At 58.5% G+C, this 16,475-nt stretch overlaps 1 protein-coding gene across 3 annotated transcripts; it reads left to right on the plus strand.

The window, feature by feature from the left end:
- The first annotated feature begins 70 nt into the window (after positions 1-70).
- Positions 71-16,208, plus strand: VEGFA (vascular endothelial growth factor A). Of its 3 annotated transcripts, XM_027523959.1 has the most exons (8): positions 71-1,192; positions 4,189-4,237; positions 7,409-7,605; positions 8,416-8,492; positions 8,839-8,868; positions 10,752-10,823; positions 11,938-12,069; positions 14,234-16,208. In XM_027523959.1, the coding sequence occupies exons 1-8, from the start codon at positions 1,127-1,129 to the stop codon at positions 14,253-14,255; spliced, it is 645 nt and encodes a 214-aa protein (XP_027379760.1). In that variant the 5' UTR covers positions 71-1,126; the 3' UTR covers positions 14,256-16,208. The 3 variants fall into 3 exon arrangements, with proteins under 3 accessions (XP_027379760.1, XP_027379762.1, XP_027379761.1); XM_027523960.1 differs by lacking the exon at positions 10,752-10,823 and having other exon boundaries at positions 73-1,192; XM_027523961.1 differs by lacking the exons at positions 10,752-10,823; positions 11,938-12,069 and having other exon boundaries at positions 72-1,192.
- Positions 16,209-16,475: the final 267 nt, after the last annotated feature.

Consider the following 16,475-nt stretch of genomic DNA (forward strand, 5'->3'; position numbering starts at 1 on the left):
TGGGCATGGCCCCGCCCCCTGGGCGTGTCGGGGCGGGGCCATGCCTTCTTTTTAGTCGGCTCGTAGCGGTGAGGAGCGCAGAGGCTTGGGGCAGCCGGGCTGCGACGAGGCCGCGGCGTTGGGGGGCGAGTGGAGCCGGCGGCAGCGGCGCTCGGTCGGGAGACGCATCGAAGAGGCGGACGGACCGGCGGGGTCACCGGCCAGGGGTCTCCGCACTGGAATTTGATATTCATTTATCCAGGGTTTACCCTCCTCCTTTTTTCTGAAACATTTTTTTTTTTAACCGTATTCTTTCCCGTTTTAATTTATTTTTGCCTCCCATTCCCCACTAAATCGGGCCGACCGTCTGGGGAGATTGCTCTTTTACTCCCCCCGAAAATCACTTCGGATTCTGGAAACAAGCAGAGAAAAAAGAGGGTAGCAAGAGCTCCAAAGAGAAGTGAAGGAAGAGAGACCGGTCAGAGAGCGCGCGCTGACGAGCGACACGAGAGGGACAGGGGCAAAGTGAGTGACCTGTTTTTTGGGGGTGACCGCCAGAGCGCAGCGTGAGCCCTCCCCCTCAGGATCCCGCGTCGGACCAGCAGCGCTGACGGACAGACAGACAGACACCGCCCCCTGCCCCAGCGCCCACCTCCTCCCCGGCCGGCGGCCGACGGTGGACGCGGCGGCGAGCCGCGGGCAGGAGCCGGAGCCCGCGCCCGGAGGCGGGGTGGAGGGGGTCGGGGCTCGCGACGTTGCCCTGAAACTTTTCGTCCAACTTCTGGGCTGTTCTCGTTCCGGAGGAGCCGTGGTCCGTGCCGGGGCTGCCGAGCCGAGTGGCACCGGGAGAAGTGCTCGCTCGGGCCGGGAGGAGCCGCAGTCGGAGGAGGGGGAGGAGGAAGAAGAGAAGGAAGAGGAGAAGGGGCCGCGGTGGCGACTCGGCTCTCGGAAGCCGGGCTCATGGACGGGTGAGGCAGCTGTGTGCACAGACAGTGCTCCAGCCGCGCGCGCGCCCCAGGCCCTGGCCCGGGCCTCGGCTCCGGGAGGAAGAGGAGCCCGCCTGGGCGCCGAGGAGAGCGGGCCGCCCCGCAGCCCGAGCCGGAGAGGGAGCGCGAGCCGCGCCGGCCCCGGCCAGGCCTCCGAAACCATGAACTTTCTGCTCTCTTGGGTACATTGGAGCCTTGCCTTGCTGCTCTACCTTCACCATGCCAAGGTAAGGGCTGGGGACGTGCGTGCGAGCGCGCGCGTGGGGGACTCCGTGCCCCACGCGGGTCCTTGGGCACCGGGCTCGCGGCTTCCCCTCTATCTTCGTAGGTGTAGGGGGAGGGGGCGCGCGCTAGGTGGGAGGGCACCGGGATAGAGTCTCACCGCCCACGCGGGCCCTGCCCACCCACCAGAGTCACCGCACGTACGATCTGGGCCGACCAGCGGAGGGCGGGAGCCGGAGGAGGCGGCTGAGGGGGCTGGGCTTGCGCTGCCGCCGGCGGCTGAAGTTTGCTCCCGGCCGCTGGTCCCCGACGAACTGGAAGTCTGGGCAGCTGGGGCGGGAGCTGGAGCCCTGGCGAGCGGGGGTGGGGGTGCTCGGACCTTGGACCGGGGGAGGGCAGAGAGCGTGGAGGGGGCAGGGGGCAGGCGAGAGATGGGGCTTGCTGTCACTGCCGCTCGATCTCTGCGGCCCTCGCCGCGAGTTGGGGAAAAGTTTTGGGGTGGATTGCTGCTTGGGACCCCCCCTCTCCGCCGGGCCACCTGCGCCGCACCAACCCCCGCCCGTCCCAGCTCGCGTCCCGCTCGGTGCCCGCCCTCCCCCGCCCGGCCGGGCGCGCGCGGCGCGGAGCCGATTACATCAGCCCGGGCCTGGCCGGCCGCGTGTTCCCGGAGCCGCGGCGGCCCGAGCCGGGAACCCGGGGCGGCGAGCCGCGCCCCTCCCCCCGCCGGCTCTCCGCGGGAAGGTGACCTCTCGAGGTAGCCCCATGCCGAGGACCCGGAGAACCACCCCTGTGCCTTCCCACTGTCCCCAGTCCTTAAACCCCTCCTAGGAGGCATTTCCTCACGCCCCTTCCCAGTTTCCTCGCCTGTTCGAATAGAAGCCCCCGCTACCCCTTTATTTTTAACTCCCCTCTGCTGAGAAGACCCACGTAACCTCTCTCCAGCCCCAGACTCCGAGGAAAGAAAGATGACTGTCAGGAGTCGGGCTACCCGGGCCCAGCCCGGTGCTTTGTCGAGACTCTACTTAAAGTCCCGACTCGGTGACAGTCTGCTTCCCTCCCCTCCCCCATACTTCCGAGTGAGCTGTGCTTTAGCTTTTTGGGGGCGACCGCAGGGAGGGTTTAAAGGGTGTCCTTATTCCACGTTGCACTTTTTGGGAAAATGATTTGAAATTTGCTGTGACATGGGCGGTGTGGGACTAGCCCTCCCCGAACCTTTGGAGGGAGCTCCTGCCAGCTTTGCAAACACACTTTGTTCTGGTGAAATGGGCGTTGGAGTAGGAGCAGGTGGTTTTTGGGAACTCTAAACTTGCCCACCCAGCTTGCTTTCCCAAACCACCTGAGGGGTCCTTTTCTGCTCAGAGCGCCGTTGGAGAGAGGCAGAAGGAAGGAAACGGGCTGGGGTCCCTGCTGCTACCAGGAGTTCCTCAGACCCTGGCACAAAGGCCTTGGCTCCAGGCCTCCAAGGGGGGGGGGGGAGGGGGAGGAGAGGCTGCCTGGCCACAGTGTGACCTTCAGAGGCCCCCAGAGAAGGGCACCTGGCCCCTCCCCGCCCAGAACTGCCCCTCCCAGTGCCCCCAGCCTTGGAGGGGGTATGAAATTTCTGACCCCTTTGCTCTCTGGGGCCCAGGAGGAGCGGAGGGCATAGGAGGAATGTTAGCAGAGGGTAACAGGGGTGCCATGGAGATGGGTAAGGGGCTCAGGCAGAGACCCCTGGGCATGGGTGTCCCTGAGGGAGCTGCAGTGGCAGGCTGTCCATCTGGGATCCTGGAAACTGTTACCTGACCTTGGCCCTGGAGGCAAGGCTGGGGGTCTGGGGTGTATTGCAGCAGGGTGTGGGGAGAGAGGCAGACAGACTCTCTGTCTGCAGAGTATGCAGTTCTGTGTGCTAGAGTGCCACTCTGCTGCTCTGGATCTGCCCCAAAGAAGGGCAGGTGGGGTGGGCAGGTGGCCATGACTGGAGACTCTCTGGAAGGGCTGGGAGAAGGCTTCGCCTGTCTGGTGCTGTCAGGTCGGCCTGTCCGGTGCTGTCAGGTCGGCATGGTCGGACTAGTTGACCTTCACAGCTTCTGGGGAGGGGAGGAATGATCTAGTGGGGGTGGGGAGCAACCAGAAGCCTCAGGCTTAGGGAGTGTAGGGGGCCCCCTAGGGGCTGGGCAGTGCTAAGGCATTAAAGGCTTCCCTGGTTGCCTTTGAGGAAGGTGCCCAGCAGGTGAGAGGGACTCGGCGACCCCCTCAGTCTGGGAGGGAGAAGAAGCCAGAAAATGAGATGACAGTGCGAGCCTCGGGGCTTTGGAGATAGATTCAGGTTCTGGGGAGACTGGTTCATAGGAAAAAACAGGGCCCTCCCCTCCCCCAGGGTTTCCTCCCAGGTTTTACTCTTTAGGCAACCTGTGGCTTTACTAGGTATTCCTGAGAACAGAAGCGTTTGGGTGGGGGAGGGTGCTTGGCGCCCTGCGGTCCTCTGCACCACCCCCCGCCCCAGCACCAGCTCACCCTGGTATTTGTCATGTCAGCAGGGGAAGGTCCCCATGTTGCTTTTCTCACCCCCAGTCCTTCCTTCCTGCCCCGTCCATGTTCGTCCTCCTGTTTGACCTTAAGACTTGCCCATGGCTTTGGACCCGGGAGTCAGGGGGGCTGAGAGACTTCACTTGTCCTAGCTCAGCAAGGGGCCGGTGAGAGCTGGGGAAGGGAAATGTCAGGGAGGGGTGGGGACCTGAACAGCATTGCCTTCTGGTGTTTTCTTCCTGTGTTCTGAGCCCCCCTCACCCCCAATATCTGGTCATTCATTATCTTCCCTGACTTCAGAATTGGAGCAGCTCGGAGAGGGGGTGCTTTGTGCTGTAGGGAGCCCCTGGAGGTGCCCTGCTCGGTTCGGAAGCCCGGGAGAAGCCAGAGGCTGCAGGCTGGGAGGGGTTCCAGGAGGGAGCAGGGGCGGGTTGGCTGGGCCTGCACACCCTTGCCCCTGCCGCTGCCCATTCTTCGCTCTTTGCTTTGTCCTCAGTGGTCCCAGGCTGCACCCATGGCAGAAGGAGGGCAGAAACCCCACGAAGGTAAGTGGCCCCCCACCCCGGCCCCCACCCCGCCTGCACGTGGATGGGGTTCCCTGATCCCTGATCCCCCAGCAGATGAGTGGGAAGGTCTGTTGGGGGGGATTGTGGGGCCGGTGATCTAGAAAAGATCTAGAAAGGGGATCTAGAAAGGAAAAGGGTGAGTGCCGAGAGGTTAACCCTTCAGTTCTGGGGACTCTGACCTACTCGGACCGCTGCTAGAAATAGAACTCGTGGTCTTTTTCTTCTGCTTTTTCCAGTAAAATTTATTTGGAGAGGGAGTCATGAGCACAGCCAGGAAGATAAATAGTATCCAGGGATCCCAGATGTCAAGGGCAGGGTCCCTTGTTCCCCTCTGCTCCCAGGGGAGGATGAATAGTCCATGACCCTTCCAACCCAGCCAGGTCCCACCTGTGGGGTCTGTGTGGTGGGGGCTGTGACCCTTGCTGTCCCGATTGCTGGCTGTGCATGAGCTGGAGATGCAGAGGGTGCAGCCTCATGGAACCCCCCTCCCCGCTGGTGTGCATTCCTCTGGGGGTAGAGAGAGAAAGCCGACAGCCTCCCCATGCCCTCCTGAGGAGCAGGTTTGGGTGCTTGTGAACTTCCCTCTCGGTCCAGCAGAGGGCTGGCTGTAGCTCCCGGGAGCCCCGCCCCTCTGCCCAGCCCGAGTCTGCCTGCCTTTTGTTCACTGTGGTTTGGAGTACGGATCCTCCCATTTCTCTAGGGACGCCCTGGCTCTCCCCAGTGCTGAATGTAGCCTCTACTCCTGTGCTCCGCCTCTGAGAAGGAAAGGCCCTGGGGTCTTCCTCCAGGCGAGTTTCCCAGACCCGAGTCAGGTGGCCCCAGTGGTGGCCAGGGCCAGTGTTTGCACTCCCCAGGCCCTGGCGATGCCTGGCTGGTGTTGCCTCCTTCCTCACCTGGCGGGGAGGGGGTCCTTTCCTGGACTCAGGGCCTGGCTTCCTTGCTGAGCCACTGACACTGCCCCTTCCCAGGGTGCACCCAGCCCCCTCAGCTTCCAGTGGTCTCTCTCTGTGGTCTGGGAGAGGCGAGACAAATGGTCTTTGTCTGCTGGGGAAAAAGGTTGTCTTCGAGAAATAAGGAAAGCCACTAGTCTGAAGTTGGAGTGTATGTGTGCCCACGCCTGAGAAGAAAGCAGGACAGCTTTCCTTGGAGACAGTGGCTGGGGTGTGATGGGTGCGATGAGGTTTCCCTCTCTACCTCCTGGGGGGCCTCAGGGATCCCAGGGAGCTTTTCCAAGAAATTCCCAGCTTGGATCTTTTTATCCTCAGCTACCAACTCATGACCCAGGCCAGACCATTCTGCTGTCCTGTCCTTGTGGCCCCAAAGTCTTGGCCACCTCTGTTCCCAACCAGGGTGAAGTGTCAGGTCAAGAATTCTTGATTAGTCATTTTCTTCAATGTAGACTTGGCTTAGAAAAGGACTTCTTCAGGTCCCTGCTCTGGTTTATACTCTTTCTGATGATGCTTGATCCTAACCCTTTTAGCAGTGGAGAGTTCTGTGCCCATTGGATGGGGAAAGCAGAAACCTCAGACGAGTCTAGGAGCCTCTTTTATTCTCTTTCCTATTTTCACACTTGTAGCCTCCCCTTCTTCCCCTCAGCTCCTCGCATTATCCTTAATCCACTGTATACCCCCACCACCCCCAGGCTCATGTTCCTTCACCCCTCTGGCGAGAGGAGTGAGGGGAGACTTAGCTATGGCCTCTGACTGGGAGGCAGCTGGGAGTATGCACTTCAGATGCTGTGGTGGGGTTCCAACCTTGTATCTCCTGGGCTGAGAAAAGGGCACATGTTCTTGGGGCTGGAGTTGGAAAGCAAAACCCTCTACTTCAGCCTCTTGTTTCGGTGTCTTTAGCGATCCGCCCAGCCCACTTACACAGATGTGCAGAGCCTCACGCCCAGAGAGGGAGGAACTGGCCCAAGGTCACACCGAGTCCTGGCCAGGGCCCAGGCTTCCTCGCTAGCTGGGTGCTGCTTCTTCCCTTCTGTATAGGGGAAATTCATTTCAGGGACAGGATTGCTCCGTGGTGGTGATGGAGGGGTGACAGGGAGCAGCAGGCCAGGCCGCAATTTGAGGCAGCCATTCGGAGTCCTGACTTCATGTGTTCTCAAGGGCCCCGCCCCTGTGGCCCAGAATCACCCCTTCATGCTCTGGTGCACCCCAGGCTCCACGGCCAGCCTGGGAAGTTGTCTTTACCCTGGTCTCCCTCCAGATCAGCTTCTAGAAGCTCTCTGTGACTGCAGTGGCAGCGCCGTTTTTTCCATGATGCAAGCAGTTTGCCCTCCTGGGTGGGGTTATCGGTGGCTGGCAGGGCCAGCGCAGTGTGCCCGCCCACAGCCACCTGCTGATTCCAGGCGGACCCAGCCCCTGGGCCGATGCCCACTGCCTCCTCAGCCCGTATCTGGGGAGGGGGTCTGGCAGGTGGCAAAGTGCCCCCCAAGGCTGCCCTTCTGTTTCACAGGACATTGGCTTGGGGAGGCTTTGATGTTCAGAGCCAACTTTAACTGTGTGACTTAATGGCAGTGTGGCCTTGGAGCCAGTTACTCAGCCTCTCTAAGCCTCTAGTTCCCCATTTGTAAAGCCAGGGGGAGGGTGGGTCCTACCAGAACCTTGCAGTACCGTGGGGGGAGAATTGTCTGGGATAACATCACGGACTCCTGTACACAGCACCAGAGCACACAAGAAGTGCTCTTTGAGTGGCTGTCAGCTAATGGTGCGGTGGCTGCTGCGGGGAGGTGGGAGGGAAATGGAGAGCAAGCAGGTTTGCCAAGCTGGCTGTCCTTTCACGGGAAGCTTAGAGACCCCCAGCAGATATACACATACTCAGACTGCCCTCTGGCCTCACAGTTGACCTAGGAATCAGCTTGGCTGTCATGGTGAGGCAAGGGGACCAGATATGGCAGGGTGACTCCCTTGGGATCTGACAACACCATGTAATCTTTAGAATAAACACAGGTCTTCATCAGTGTTGGCGGTGGAAAGCTAGGGAAGGACTTCAACCACGGCCCGAGACACTTAAGTTATGTTTGGAAGGCCTTTCCCGTGGTGGTTACCTCTCACAGAAAGGAGAGGCCTTGCAGAGCTGGGTGGAGAGAGGGGCCGGCCGTCTCTTCTGTGACCTGCTGGGCTCACGTGTCACCCCCTTCCCACACAGTGGTGAAGTTCATGGATGTCTACCAGCGCAGCTTCTGCCGTCCCATCGAGACCCTGGTGGACATCTTCCAGGAGTACCCAGATGAGATTGAGTTCATTTTCAAGCCGTCCTGTGTGCCCCTGATGCGGTGCGGGGGCTGCTGTAATGACGAAAGTCTGGAGTGTGTGCCCACTGAGGAGTTCAACATCACCATGCAGGTGGGCATCGGCAGGGAGCTGGGGTGGGGCCGGGGGTGGGCCCTCAGGCTTTGGCCACAGGTGTTCCCCAGCCCTTTCCTGGCAGCTCTTAAAGGGAGGAGCTAGGCTTGCTTTGCCCAGCTCCTGCCGCGGAGTCAGTCAAGGGGAGATGCGGGCGTCTGACCCTCTTTGGAGAAAAAGATGCTTGCCTTTCTGAGCCCAGGTTTCCAACAACCCCTGATCACTTCCTCCTCCTCCTTGACCTCTGCCCGCTGGGCTCAGGAGAGGGCTGACACCTGTGACAGGAGCCCCTCCCTTCCTCTCTTGGAGGAAGACAGCCCTGCCTCCCTGGGGCTCTGTTTGGGAAGCTGGATGAGTCTGGTCTGTGGGGAGTTTAAAAAGCCAGTCCTTTGCTGCTGCCTGGTCACAGGGCGTGTCTCAGCCTGGATGGGGCTGGAGGGAGCTCTGAGACCCCAGGGAGGAGTGGGTGGCTCTTGGGTGGCTCCTGGGGGTTGGGTGAAGCCTGGAGGGGATAACAGGAGGGGAGGGAGGGGGAGAGGCAAGAACCCAGGACCTGAATTCCCAGCCTGGCCAACCCTGCAGACATGTCTGCCCTCAAGAGAAGCAGGGGCTCCTTGAGGTCAGCAGGGTGGGAGGAGTTGGAGTGGGCCTGAGGCTCTTTCTGATAGAGCCCTTGGTCCCCCACACTTCTACCACCCTTTTCTGCTCTGTAGAACCCCTGGGTGCTAAGTGGCAGGAGCCATGGGGTTTCCCACCTGGGTATGGCTGGCTGGGTCACTAACCTCTGTGATCTGCTTCCTTTGCCTTCAGATTATGCGGATCAAACCTCACCAAAGCCAGCACATAGGGGAGATGAGCTTCCTACAGCATAACAAATGTGAATGCAGGTGAGGATGGAGTCTTGGAGTCATTCATTCAGTGAACAGCTTCAGGGGGCTTGCTCTGGACCAGAGTTAAGCGTGTTCCAGAGTTAAGCATGTTAGCTCATTTTCACCCTCCAGCTGTATAACTGTGGGCATTTAGGTTTTATTTTAATGTGCCTCAGTTTCCACATCTGCGAAATGGGCACAATAATAGTATTACATACTGCCTAGCATTGTTACAAGGATTAAGTGAGTTGTTATATGTCAAGAGATTAAAACTGTACTGATATATCATAAATACTGTTATTGTTATTATCACCATCTGAACGCCTCTCTGTTTTGTTCTTTTCTCTTTCTCTACCTACTGCAGACCAAAGAAAGATAAAGCAAGGCAAGAAAAGTAAGTGGCCACGATTTTCGCCCTTCTCCCTCTCCGTGACCAATTGTCTTGGTTTGGGGCTCTTGGCTTCCTCTCTCAGGGGGTGGGGGTCTGACGGGGGGTCAGTTGGGTCTGAGAGTTGGTTTCACGGGGCCTCGTGGTAGCAGCAGTGGGATGGAGCAAGCCCTAGGATGACAGCTCTAGAATGACTGACAAAATGCGGCCTGGTGCCTGGAGCTTCCTTTGGAAGAGACGATGCGTCTCCGGGCCATTCCTGGCCGGGATTTGCGTGTGGGGCCAGCGTGGACGCTGGCTCCTGGGCCTGCTCTAGCGTCCCATCACCCATGGCAGGGAGAGGGAGTGGGTGGCAGGGAGGCCAGCTTTTGTGTGTTCGAGGAAGTGGCCTCTTTCAGTGGCTGCAGCGGTGGTGCAGTTGGACTGGGGGCCAGCTGGGGTGTTTTCTTGATGCGTGCCCTCCTGTGGGAGTGAGACAGGCCAGAGCCGCTCAGCCCCGTTGGCCAGGGAGAAAGAGGTGAATGTTGGCTATCTTCTGAGGCTTCCCGTTGCTCAGTGTGGAGGGTCAGGTCAGGGTAGAGCAGGTGGGAAGAGGTCTGGGGGCCATGAGCCTTCAGGATAGGGTGAGCAGCTGGCACGGGAGAGAGCCTGCAGGGGAAGAGACTGAGAGAGAGTACCTCCACCCTCCTCCCACCCACCGTCCCGTCTGCCCCCCAACGCTCTGGTGACACTGAAGCCCCAGTGGCCTCGACCCCTTGCCTCTTCCCTAAGCCCCCAGCTCCCAGTATTGCTGTGGCTATAGAGCAGTGAGTGGGGAGAGCAGGTGCGCAGAGAGAATGTGCGAGTGAGTGCAGACCCTCCTCTTCCAGTATTTTCTCCCTCTCCTCCATCCCTTCCCCCCTCACTCTCCCCTGTGGCTGTCCTCCTGAGGGGTATTCTTGGTGGGGGTGTGGGGGGGTGGTGTGGGCAGGTGTAGAGAGTGCTGGTTCCCTTGAGGGGGACAGGCTTCAGCCTGCCCCCCCCACCCCGCCTGCCCATTCCCCAAATCCCTGCCTTGCCCACAGGGAGAGTAGGGGGCTCGCCTGGGCCCGGAAGAGAGTCTGGTGAGATGGTGTAGCAGGCTTTGACAGGCTGGGGAGAGGACCTGCTGCCAAGTGCCGCCCAGGCCCCTCCTCCCCACGCCTCCCTAACTCCCACCCCACCCTGCCGCCTGCCCGGGGCTCCCAGGGCACCCAGCCCCGCCTCTCGGCCCAGGTTATGGCTGGGCTAGCTGGTGCCTTTCATGTGCCGCCCTTGGTTTTGTGCCAGCTCCAAGATAGCTGCTCCCCCACAACCGGGGTTTACAGAGGCAGGGCCCCTTGGAGGGACCCCTCGCTGTTGTACTTGGATGTGAAGGCAGAAGGTGCCTGGAGCCCACGCCTGCACACGCCCTCCCTTGCCCCTCATCCAGTCAGGTCTCTGATTTCCTCCCCAAATCCTGGCCTGCCTTCCAGAGCCCCTGACCTTCAGGGTCAGACCTATACAGGGCTGCTGGGCACAGAGCTGGCTCTCTAAGCTTTGTCCGCCACCCCAGCCTGGGACCAGGAGACACCACAAGTGTGGAGGCCTGTAGGTCCAGTGTCCTCCGCCCAGCCTCTGGTTCCCACTCACAGCCTTGCTCAGGTGTGGCTAAAGTGGGTGAACCCACCGCCCCCCCCCCTGCCCCCCAAGAGTGGCTGAAATGCCTTCAAAGTGCCCGCCACCCCGTCCCCGTCCCGCCTGTGTGCCCGTGTGCAAGCTCTCCCGTGTGCCCCGGTGTGTGTCCTGCATCCTGCGCCCCTCACTGCTTCCTTTCCTCTCCCCTTCCCCCTCGCTTTCTCTCTGTCTGTCTCTGTTTTTTTATTTTCCAGAAAATCAGTTCGAGGAAAGGGCAAAGGGCAAAAAAGAAAGCGCAAGAAATCCCGGTATAAATCCTGGAGCGCGTACGTGGTGCCGCTGCCGTCTCATTCCCCCCACCGGAGCCTTCCTGGCCCCCAGTCAAACTCCCACCTGCAGGACCCCAGAGCTCCGCCCTCCTCCCCTCTCCCCCATCCCCTTCTCTGGCTCCCAGCCTCCCTCCTCCCAGTGTCTCTCTCTCACTCTCACTCCACTAATTGGCACAGAGTGGGTAGACATGGTGGTGGCATTACCGTCCAGGGTTGGAGGTGGGAGGGTGGGCAGAGTGGGCCTGCAGGGTTCAGGGAGGGGGTCTCTGGCTTGGCTGGGGCACCGCCTTTTCCCTCACCCACTGGGCATTGGTGGCGGGCCCATGTTGGCACGGGTGCCAGGCACGGATGCCTGCTCACCCAACTGGTTTCCACCGCTCTAGGCTTCCGCACTTCTCTGGAAGCTGGGGGGTGGGGTAGGGAGGGCAGATGTGGTGTGAGGAAGGGGCGCAGATGACAGGAGGCAGCTTGTTGTTGGCTGAAGGAGGACGTGGGGTCAAACACCCCTGTGGCCCTCCTTGCAGACGTGGGGCCTCCAGAGGGGAGCCCCGTATTCCAGCCAACCTATGGCACTCCCAGAAGCCTTCCCCCAGGGTGGCCTCTTCCTCTGGGTTTGAGGTGGTGGGGGCCCTCTGGCCACCAGTGGCCTGGCCCGTGGACCCTGCCTCTGGCCCTAGCCTGCCATCACTCCCTGCCTCAGCCCTTTGGTCGGGGGGCCGGGGCGTGAGCCCTCACACAGGGAGAAGTTGGCCCCAGTGGGCATCCCCAGCAGGTCGGAGAGTCAAGGTGTGCTTTCTCAGGGGTGGTAGCCGTTGGGCCCCGTGGCCTGAGACTTGCACTTGTGCCCGTGGGATAGCCCAGCCCGCTCCTCGCACTCTGCCCGGCCACATCGCCGCTTCCTGCGGGCCGGCTTCTAGTTATTGCTGCCTCTTTTTCCGCCGCTCTCTCTTGTCTTCCGCTGTGGCATCGGAGCCTTCCAGGGTGTGGACGGGCGCGGGGGCCCGCAAGCCGGGTGGGGCGCAGCTGCGGGCGTGGTGGGGGTGTTGCACGGATTTTTTCTCTCTCTCTGCTGACGCTCTAGCTTAGATGTCTTTCCTTTTGCCTTTTGCAGTCCCTGTGGGCCTTGCTCAGAGCGGAGAAAGCATTTGTTTGTACAAGATCCGCAGACGTGTAAATGTTCCTGCAAAAACACAGACTCGCGTTGCAAGGCGAGGCAGCTTGAGTTAAACGAACGTACTTGCAGGTTGGTTCCCAGAGGGCGAGCAAGTCAGAGAGGGGCTTTGCTCAGAGATGGGGAGAGAGAGAGAGAGAGAGAAAGAGAGAGAGAGAGAGAGTGAGCGAGCGCGCACTTGAGAGTTGCCAGCTGCTTGCTCTGCTTCTAGCTGCCTGCCTGGTGACTGCCGCCTTCTCTGCTCGTGGGGGGCCCCGGTGCTGGGCGGCAGGCGCTGGCCAGCCTGGCGGGGCCCGTTCAGAGCTTGCCCTGGTTGCCTGAGTGGGCAGGCCTGCGTGGCTTCCTGTGGTGGTGTGGACGCAAGCTGAGTGTTGTGTCCTGTGGTCCTGCTCCTGGTGGCGGTTGGTCCTGATGTTATGATGACTGCCTTTGCTACTAATAGGGAGGGCCCGTCCGGGCATGGGGGACATGCTGCCTCTACAAAGTGCAGACAGCTGGGGGACTTTGGCACCGCCTCTGAGGTCTGCACCGCTGGGTTTCTCATCCCCTCAGTGTCTCTCCATGGGGACAGGGGTTGAGTGCATCCTCAGACTGGGGGCCTGGAGCGCATGGGCCCTGGCTGTTGGTTTAGGGCAGAGAGGAGATTACCATCAGGGCACAACTGATACCGCAATACTCGGGTCATCATGGCAGCAACCAGAACAGCCCACCTGTTATTTCCTCAGGATGGGTGGATGGAAGGAGCCACACCCATCCTCCTGACACTGGATTGTGAGTCCCTCACGCCTGGATTTTATTCATCTGTGTGACCCCCAGCTGTCTGTTCTTCTGTCCCTTGTGCACACCGGGGGCCAGGGAAGTGTCAGGCGGTGAGCGAGTACATGCGCGATTTCAGGGGTGAGGACAGGAACAGGAGCCCGTGACTGGTGGCTGGCAGTCTTTTGATGCCTTTGATGGCGTTTCGACCGTCTGGCCTGTGCTCAAAGGCAGGGAGCCCTCTGGGCCAGCGCAAGTTTCACCCTGGGATGAGAGGCTTTTATGGGGATTCCCAGGCAGGGCCAGGGCCACCCCCCAACCCCGACCGCCCCCTCTAGCTAGTCCAGATGCCTCATTAATTAACAAGGTCCTTCGAGTGTGGCTGTCTCCCCCATCCCCCATGTTCCTGTGGCTTGTGAGTGTCAGAGGAGGCTGGGACCAGGCCGCGGGGCGTTGCTGTGGGTTCTGTCTGTCTTGGCAGTATGTGAAGACCAAAATGTACACTCTGCTGGAGGGGTGGGGGCTCTGACTTACCCCGGGGCTAGATGAGGGGGTCTCTGTATCTCCCAGGGGCCTCAGAGAAGATAAGGGACTCGCTGTCTTAGGGTTACCATGGTGATGATTCTGGAGAGATGGACTGGGGGATGTCTACAGTGACCTGGGGGCCAAGTGAAGTTACCTGAACCCCTCCTCTGATCTGGCTGTATGGGGGAATGTCCATCCTCAGATTAGAAGCTTAGATACCCATTTCTAGGTTCTCAGAAGGGAAGGTCTGCTCTGGTCCTTCCTCACATGGGGAGGGTACAAGGTGAGCTGCCCCAGGCCTGACGCATGATGGGAGAATTCCAGGAGTCCCCTTTGCTTCCCCCACCCTAAGTTAAATAGCACATTGAAAAGGAAAGGCAGTCTGGTGCCCGGGGCCTGATGCAGAGGCACAGACAGAGAGGGGAGGTGTGTCCCTCACCTTCCCTGGGTTCCCAAGCCCTGCCGGGTCCCGTCCCTCAGGAGCCTCCCTTGCCCAGCCCGCTGGCCTGCTTGGCCTCTGCACAGGCCCATCCTTCACTCTCCCCCACTCGCTCCCCCAAACCAGCCCCATAGGGACCGCCCTGAAACATCTCCGGCAGGGATGCTTTGCTGATTAACTCGGTCCAACTTTGCTCACCCGTCAGCTCTTAAATGTCAGGCAGGGACCGTTCTCGGGGATGTGTTCATTTGTTGCTTGTGATGAGATGTCATCCTGTCTTTGTCTTGTCGCAGCTGGGCTGTAGAGTCCAGAGGGCAGCCTGGGAGCCCCGGGCTTAGCTCCTGCTCAGGCGGTGGTGGAGGGGGCCCTTGGCCAGGGGCTCCCGGAGGCTAGGACTGTGCTTTCTCTTCTTCTCCACCGCCGCCTCAGGCTGCAGAAAGGAGGGGGCTGCAGCCTCCCCACCAGAGCCCCTCCCCTGGCCCTGACCCCCAGCCTTTGTCTCCCCTGTCCCCGCAGATGTGACAAGCCGAGGCGGTGAGCCGGGCTGGAGGAAGGAGCCTCCCTCAGGGTTTCGGGAACCAGACGTCTCACCAGGAAAGACTGACACAGAACTACCCATAGCCGCCGCCACCACCACCACACCACCACCACCACCACCACCATCGACAGAACAATCCTGAATCCAGAAACCTGACATGAAGGAAGAGGAGGCTGTGCGCAGAGCACTTTGGGTCCGGAGCGTGAGGCTCCGGCAGAAGCATTCATGGGCGGGTGACCCAGCACGGTTCCTCTTGGAATTGGATTGCCATTTTATTTCTCTTGCTGCTAAATCACCGAGCCCGGAAGATTAGAGAGTTTTATTTCTGGGATTCCTGTAGACACACCCACCCACATACATACATACATACATTTATATATATATATATATATTATATATATAAAAATAAATATATATATTTTATATATATATAAAATATATATATTCTTTTTAAAAAATTAACATTGCTAATGTTATTGGTGTCTTCACTGGATGTATTTGACTGCTGTGGACTTGAGTTGGGAGGAGAATGTCCCCGCCCAGATCCCGACAAGGAGGAGGACGGAAGGAGAGAGTCTGGCATCGTCTTTTTATCCCTCTACGGCAGCCAGGGTCCCCTCCCCTGTCTGGGAATGCGCAAGGCCAGGGCACGGGGGCAAATTTGGTCTGCTTTTGGGAAGCCCGACAAACCCAGCCCTGGCCCCGAGCCTCTTTCCCGAGTCAAATGGACAGAAAGACAGCTGACAGGTACAGGGGGACAAGGACGCTGGCTCTGACCAGGAGTTTGGGGGAGACTCGGGACACTGCTGTGCTTTGGAGACCCCCTCCGTGCGCATCTTGCCCCCCGCCCAGGGGCACTGCCTGGAAGACTCAGGAGCCTGGGCAGCCTTCACCTCCTCACCCGCTTCCAAGATGCCCAGGAGGCCACCGACATGTCTCAGCGAAGAGAAGAGACGTTGGTGGAGGAAGGGCCACCCCGGTGACAGCTGGTCCTCCGAGGGAAGGGCCTCTGCCTTGGCCCTCTCCCAGCTTCGCTCCCCGGGTGCAGCCCAGGAGGGCCCGATGTCCTCAGACCATTGAAACCACTAGTTCTGTCCCCTCCAGGAGACCTGGCTGTGTGTGTGTGAGTGGTTAACCCACCTCCGTCCCCCAACCCACCCGACCCCACCCGACCCAACCCTTCCCGCGGCGCAGAGAGACAGGGCAGGATCCCCGTGCCCACCCTGGAGGCAGAGAAAAGAGAAGTGTTTTATATACGGTACTTATTTAATATCCCTTTTTAATTAGAAATTAAAACAGTTAATTTAATTAAAGAGTAGGGTTTTTTTCAGTATTCTTGGTTAATATTTAATTTCAACTATTTATGAGATGTATTTCTTGCTCTCTCGCTCTCTCTTGTTTGTACTGGTCTTTGTGTAGAAAACTCCTGTTTCCAATCTCTCTCTCTGATCGGTGACAGTCACTAGCTTGTCCTGAACAGATATTTAATTTTGCTAACACTCAACTCTGCCCTCCCCATCCCCTGGCTCCCCACCACACATTCCTTTGAAATAAGGTTTCAATATACATCTACATACTATATATATATTTGGTAACTTGTGTTTGTATATATATATATATATATATATATATATGTTTATGTATATATGTGATTCTGATAAAATAGACATTGCTATTCTGTTTTTTATATGTAAAAACAAAACAAGAAAAAATAGAGAATTCTACATACTAAATCTCTCTCCTTTTTTAATTTTAATATTTGTTATCATTTATTTATTGGTGCTACTGTTTATCCATAATAATTGTGGGGAAAAAGATATTAACATCACATCTTTGTCTCTAGTGCAGTTTTTCGAGATATTCCGTAGTACATATTTATTTTTAAACAACAACGAAGGAATACAGATATATCTTAAAGAAAAAAACATTTTGTATTAAAGAATTTAATTCTGATCTCAAAGCTCCTCCTGGTTTCTCCTTCTCCATTGAATCTTTGTTCCAGACTTTCTCCTGCACCCCCCTTCCCTCCTCCCATGGGAAACATGGTTTTTGCCTGAGGTCTGGGAAAGGGGTTCCAGGTGTATAGGCTATGGGGTGACCCACTTCATTGTGCTGGGGCTAGAGTCCTTCCATTCTGGCTGGACTGGTCCCAGGGGAGCTCATCTATTCTTTGCCATCTACAGAAACTGGGGAGAGAGAGACAGCTCCTTTGGAGCCAAG

This window comes from Bos indicus x Bos taurus, chromosome 23 (genome assembly GCF_003369695.1).
Source record: "Bos indicus x Bos taurus breed Angus x Brahman F1 hybrid chromosome 23, Bos_hybrid_MaternalHap_v2.0, whole genome shotgun sequence".
Taxonomy (NCBI): Eukaryota; Metazoa; Chordata; class Mammalia; order Artiodactyla; family Bovidae; genus Bos; species Bos indicus x Bos taurus.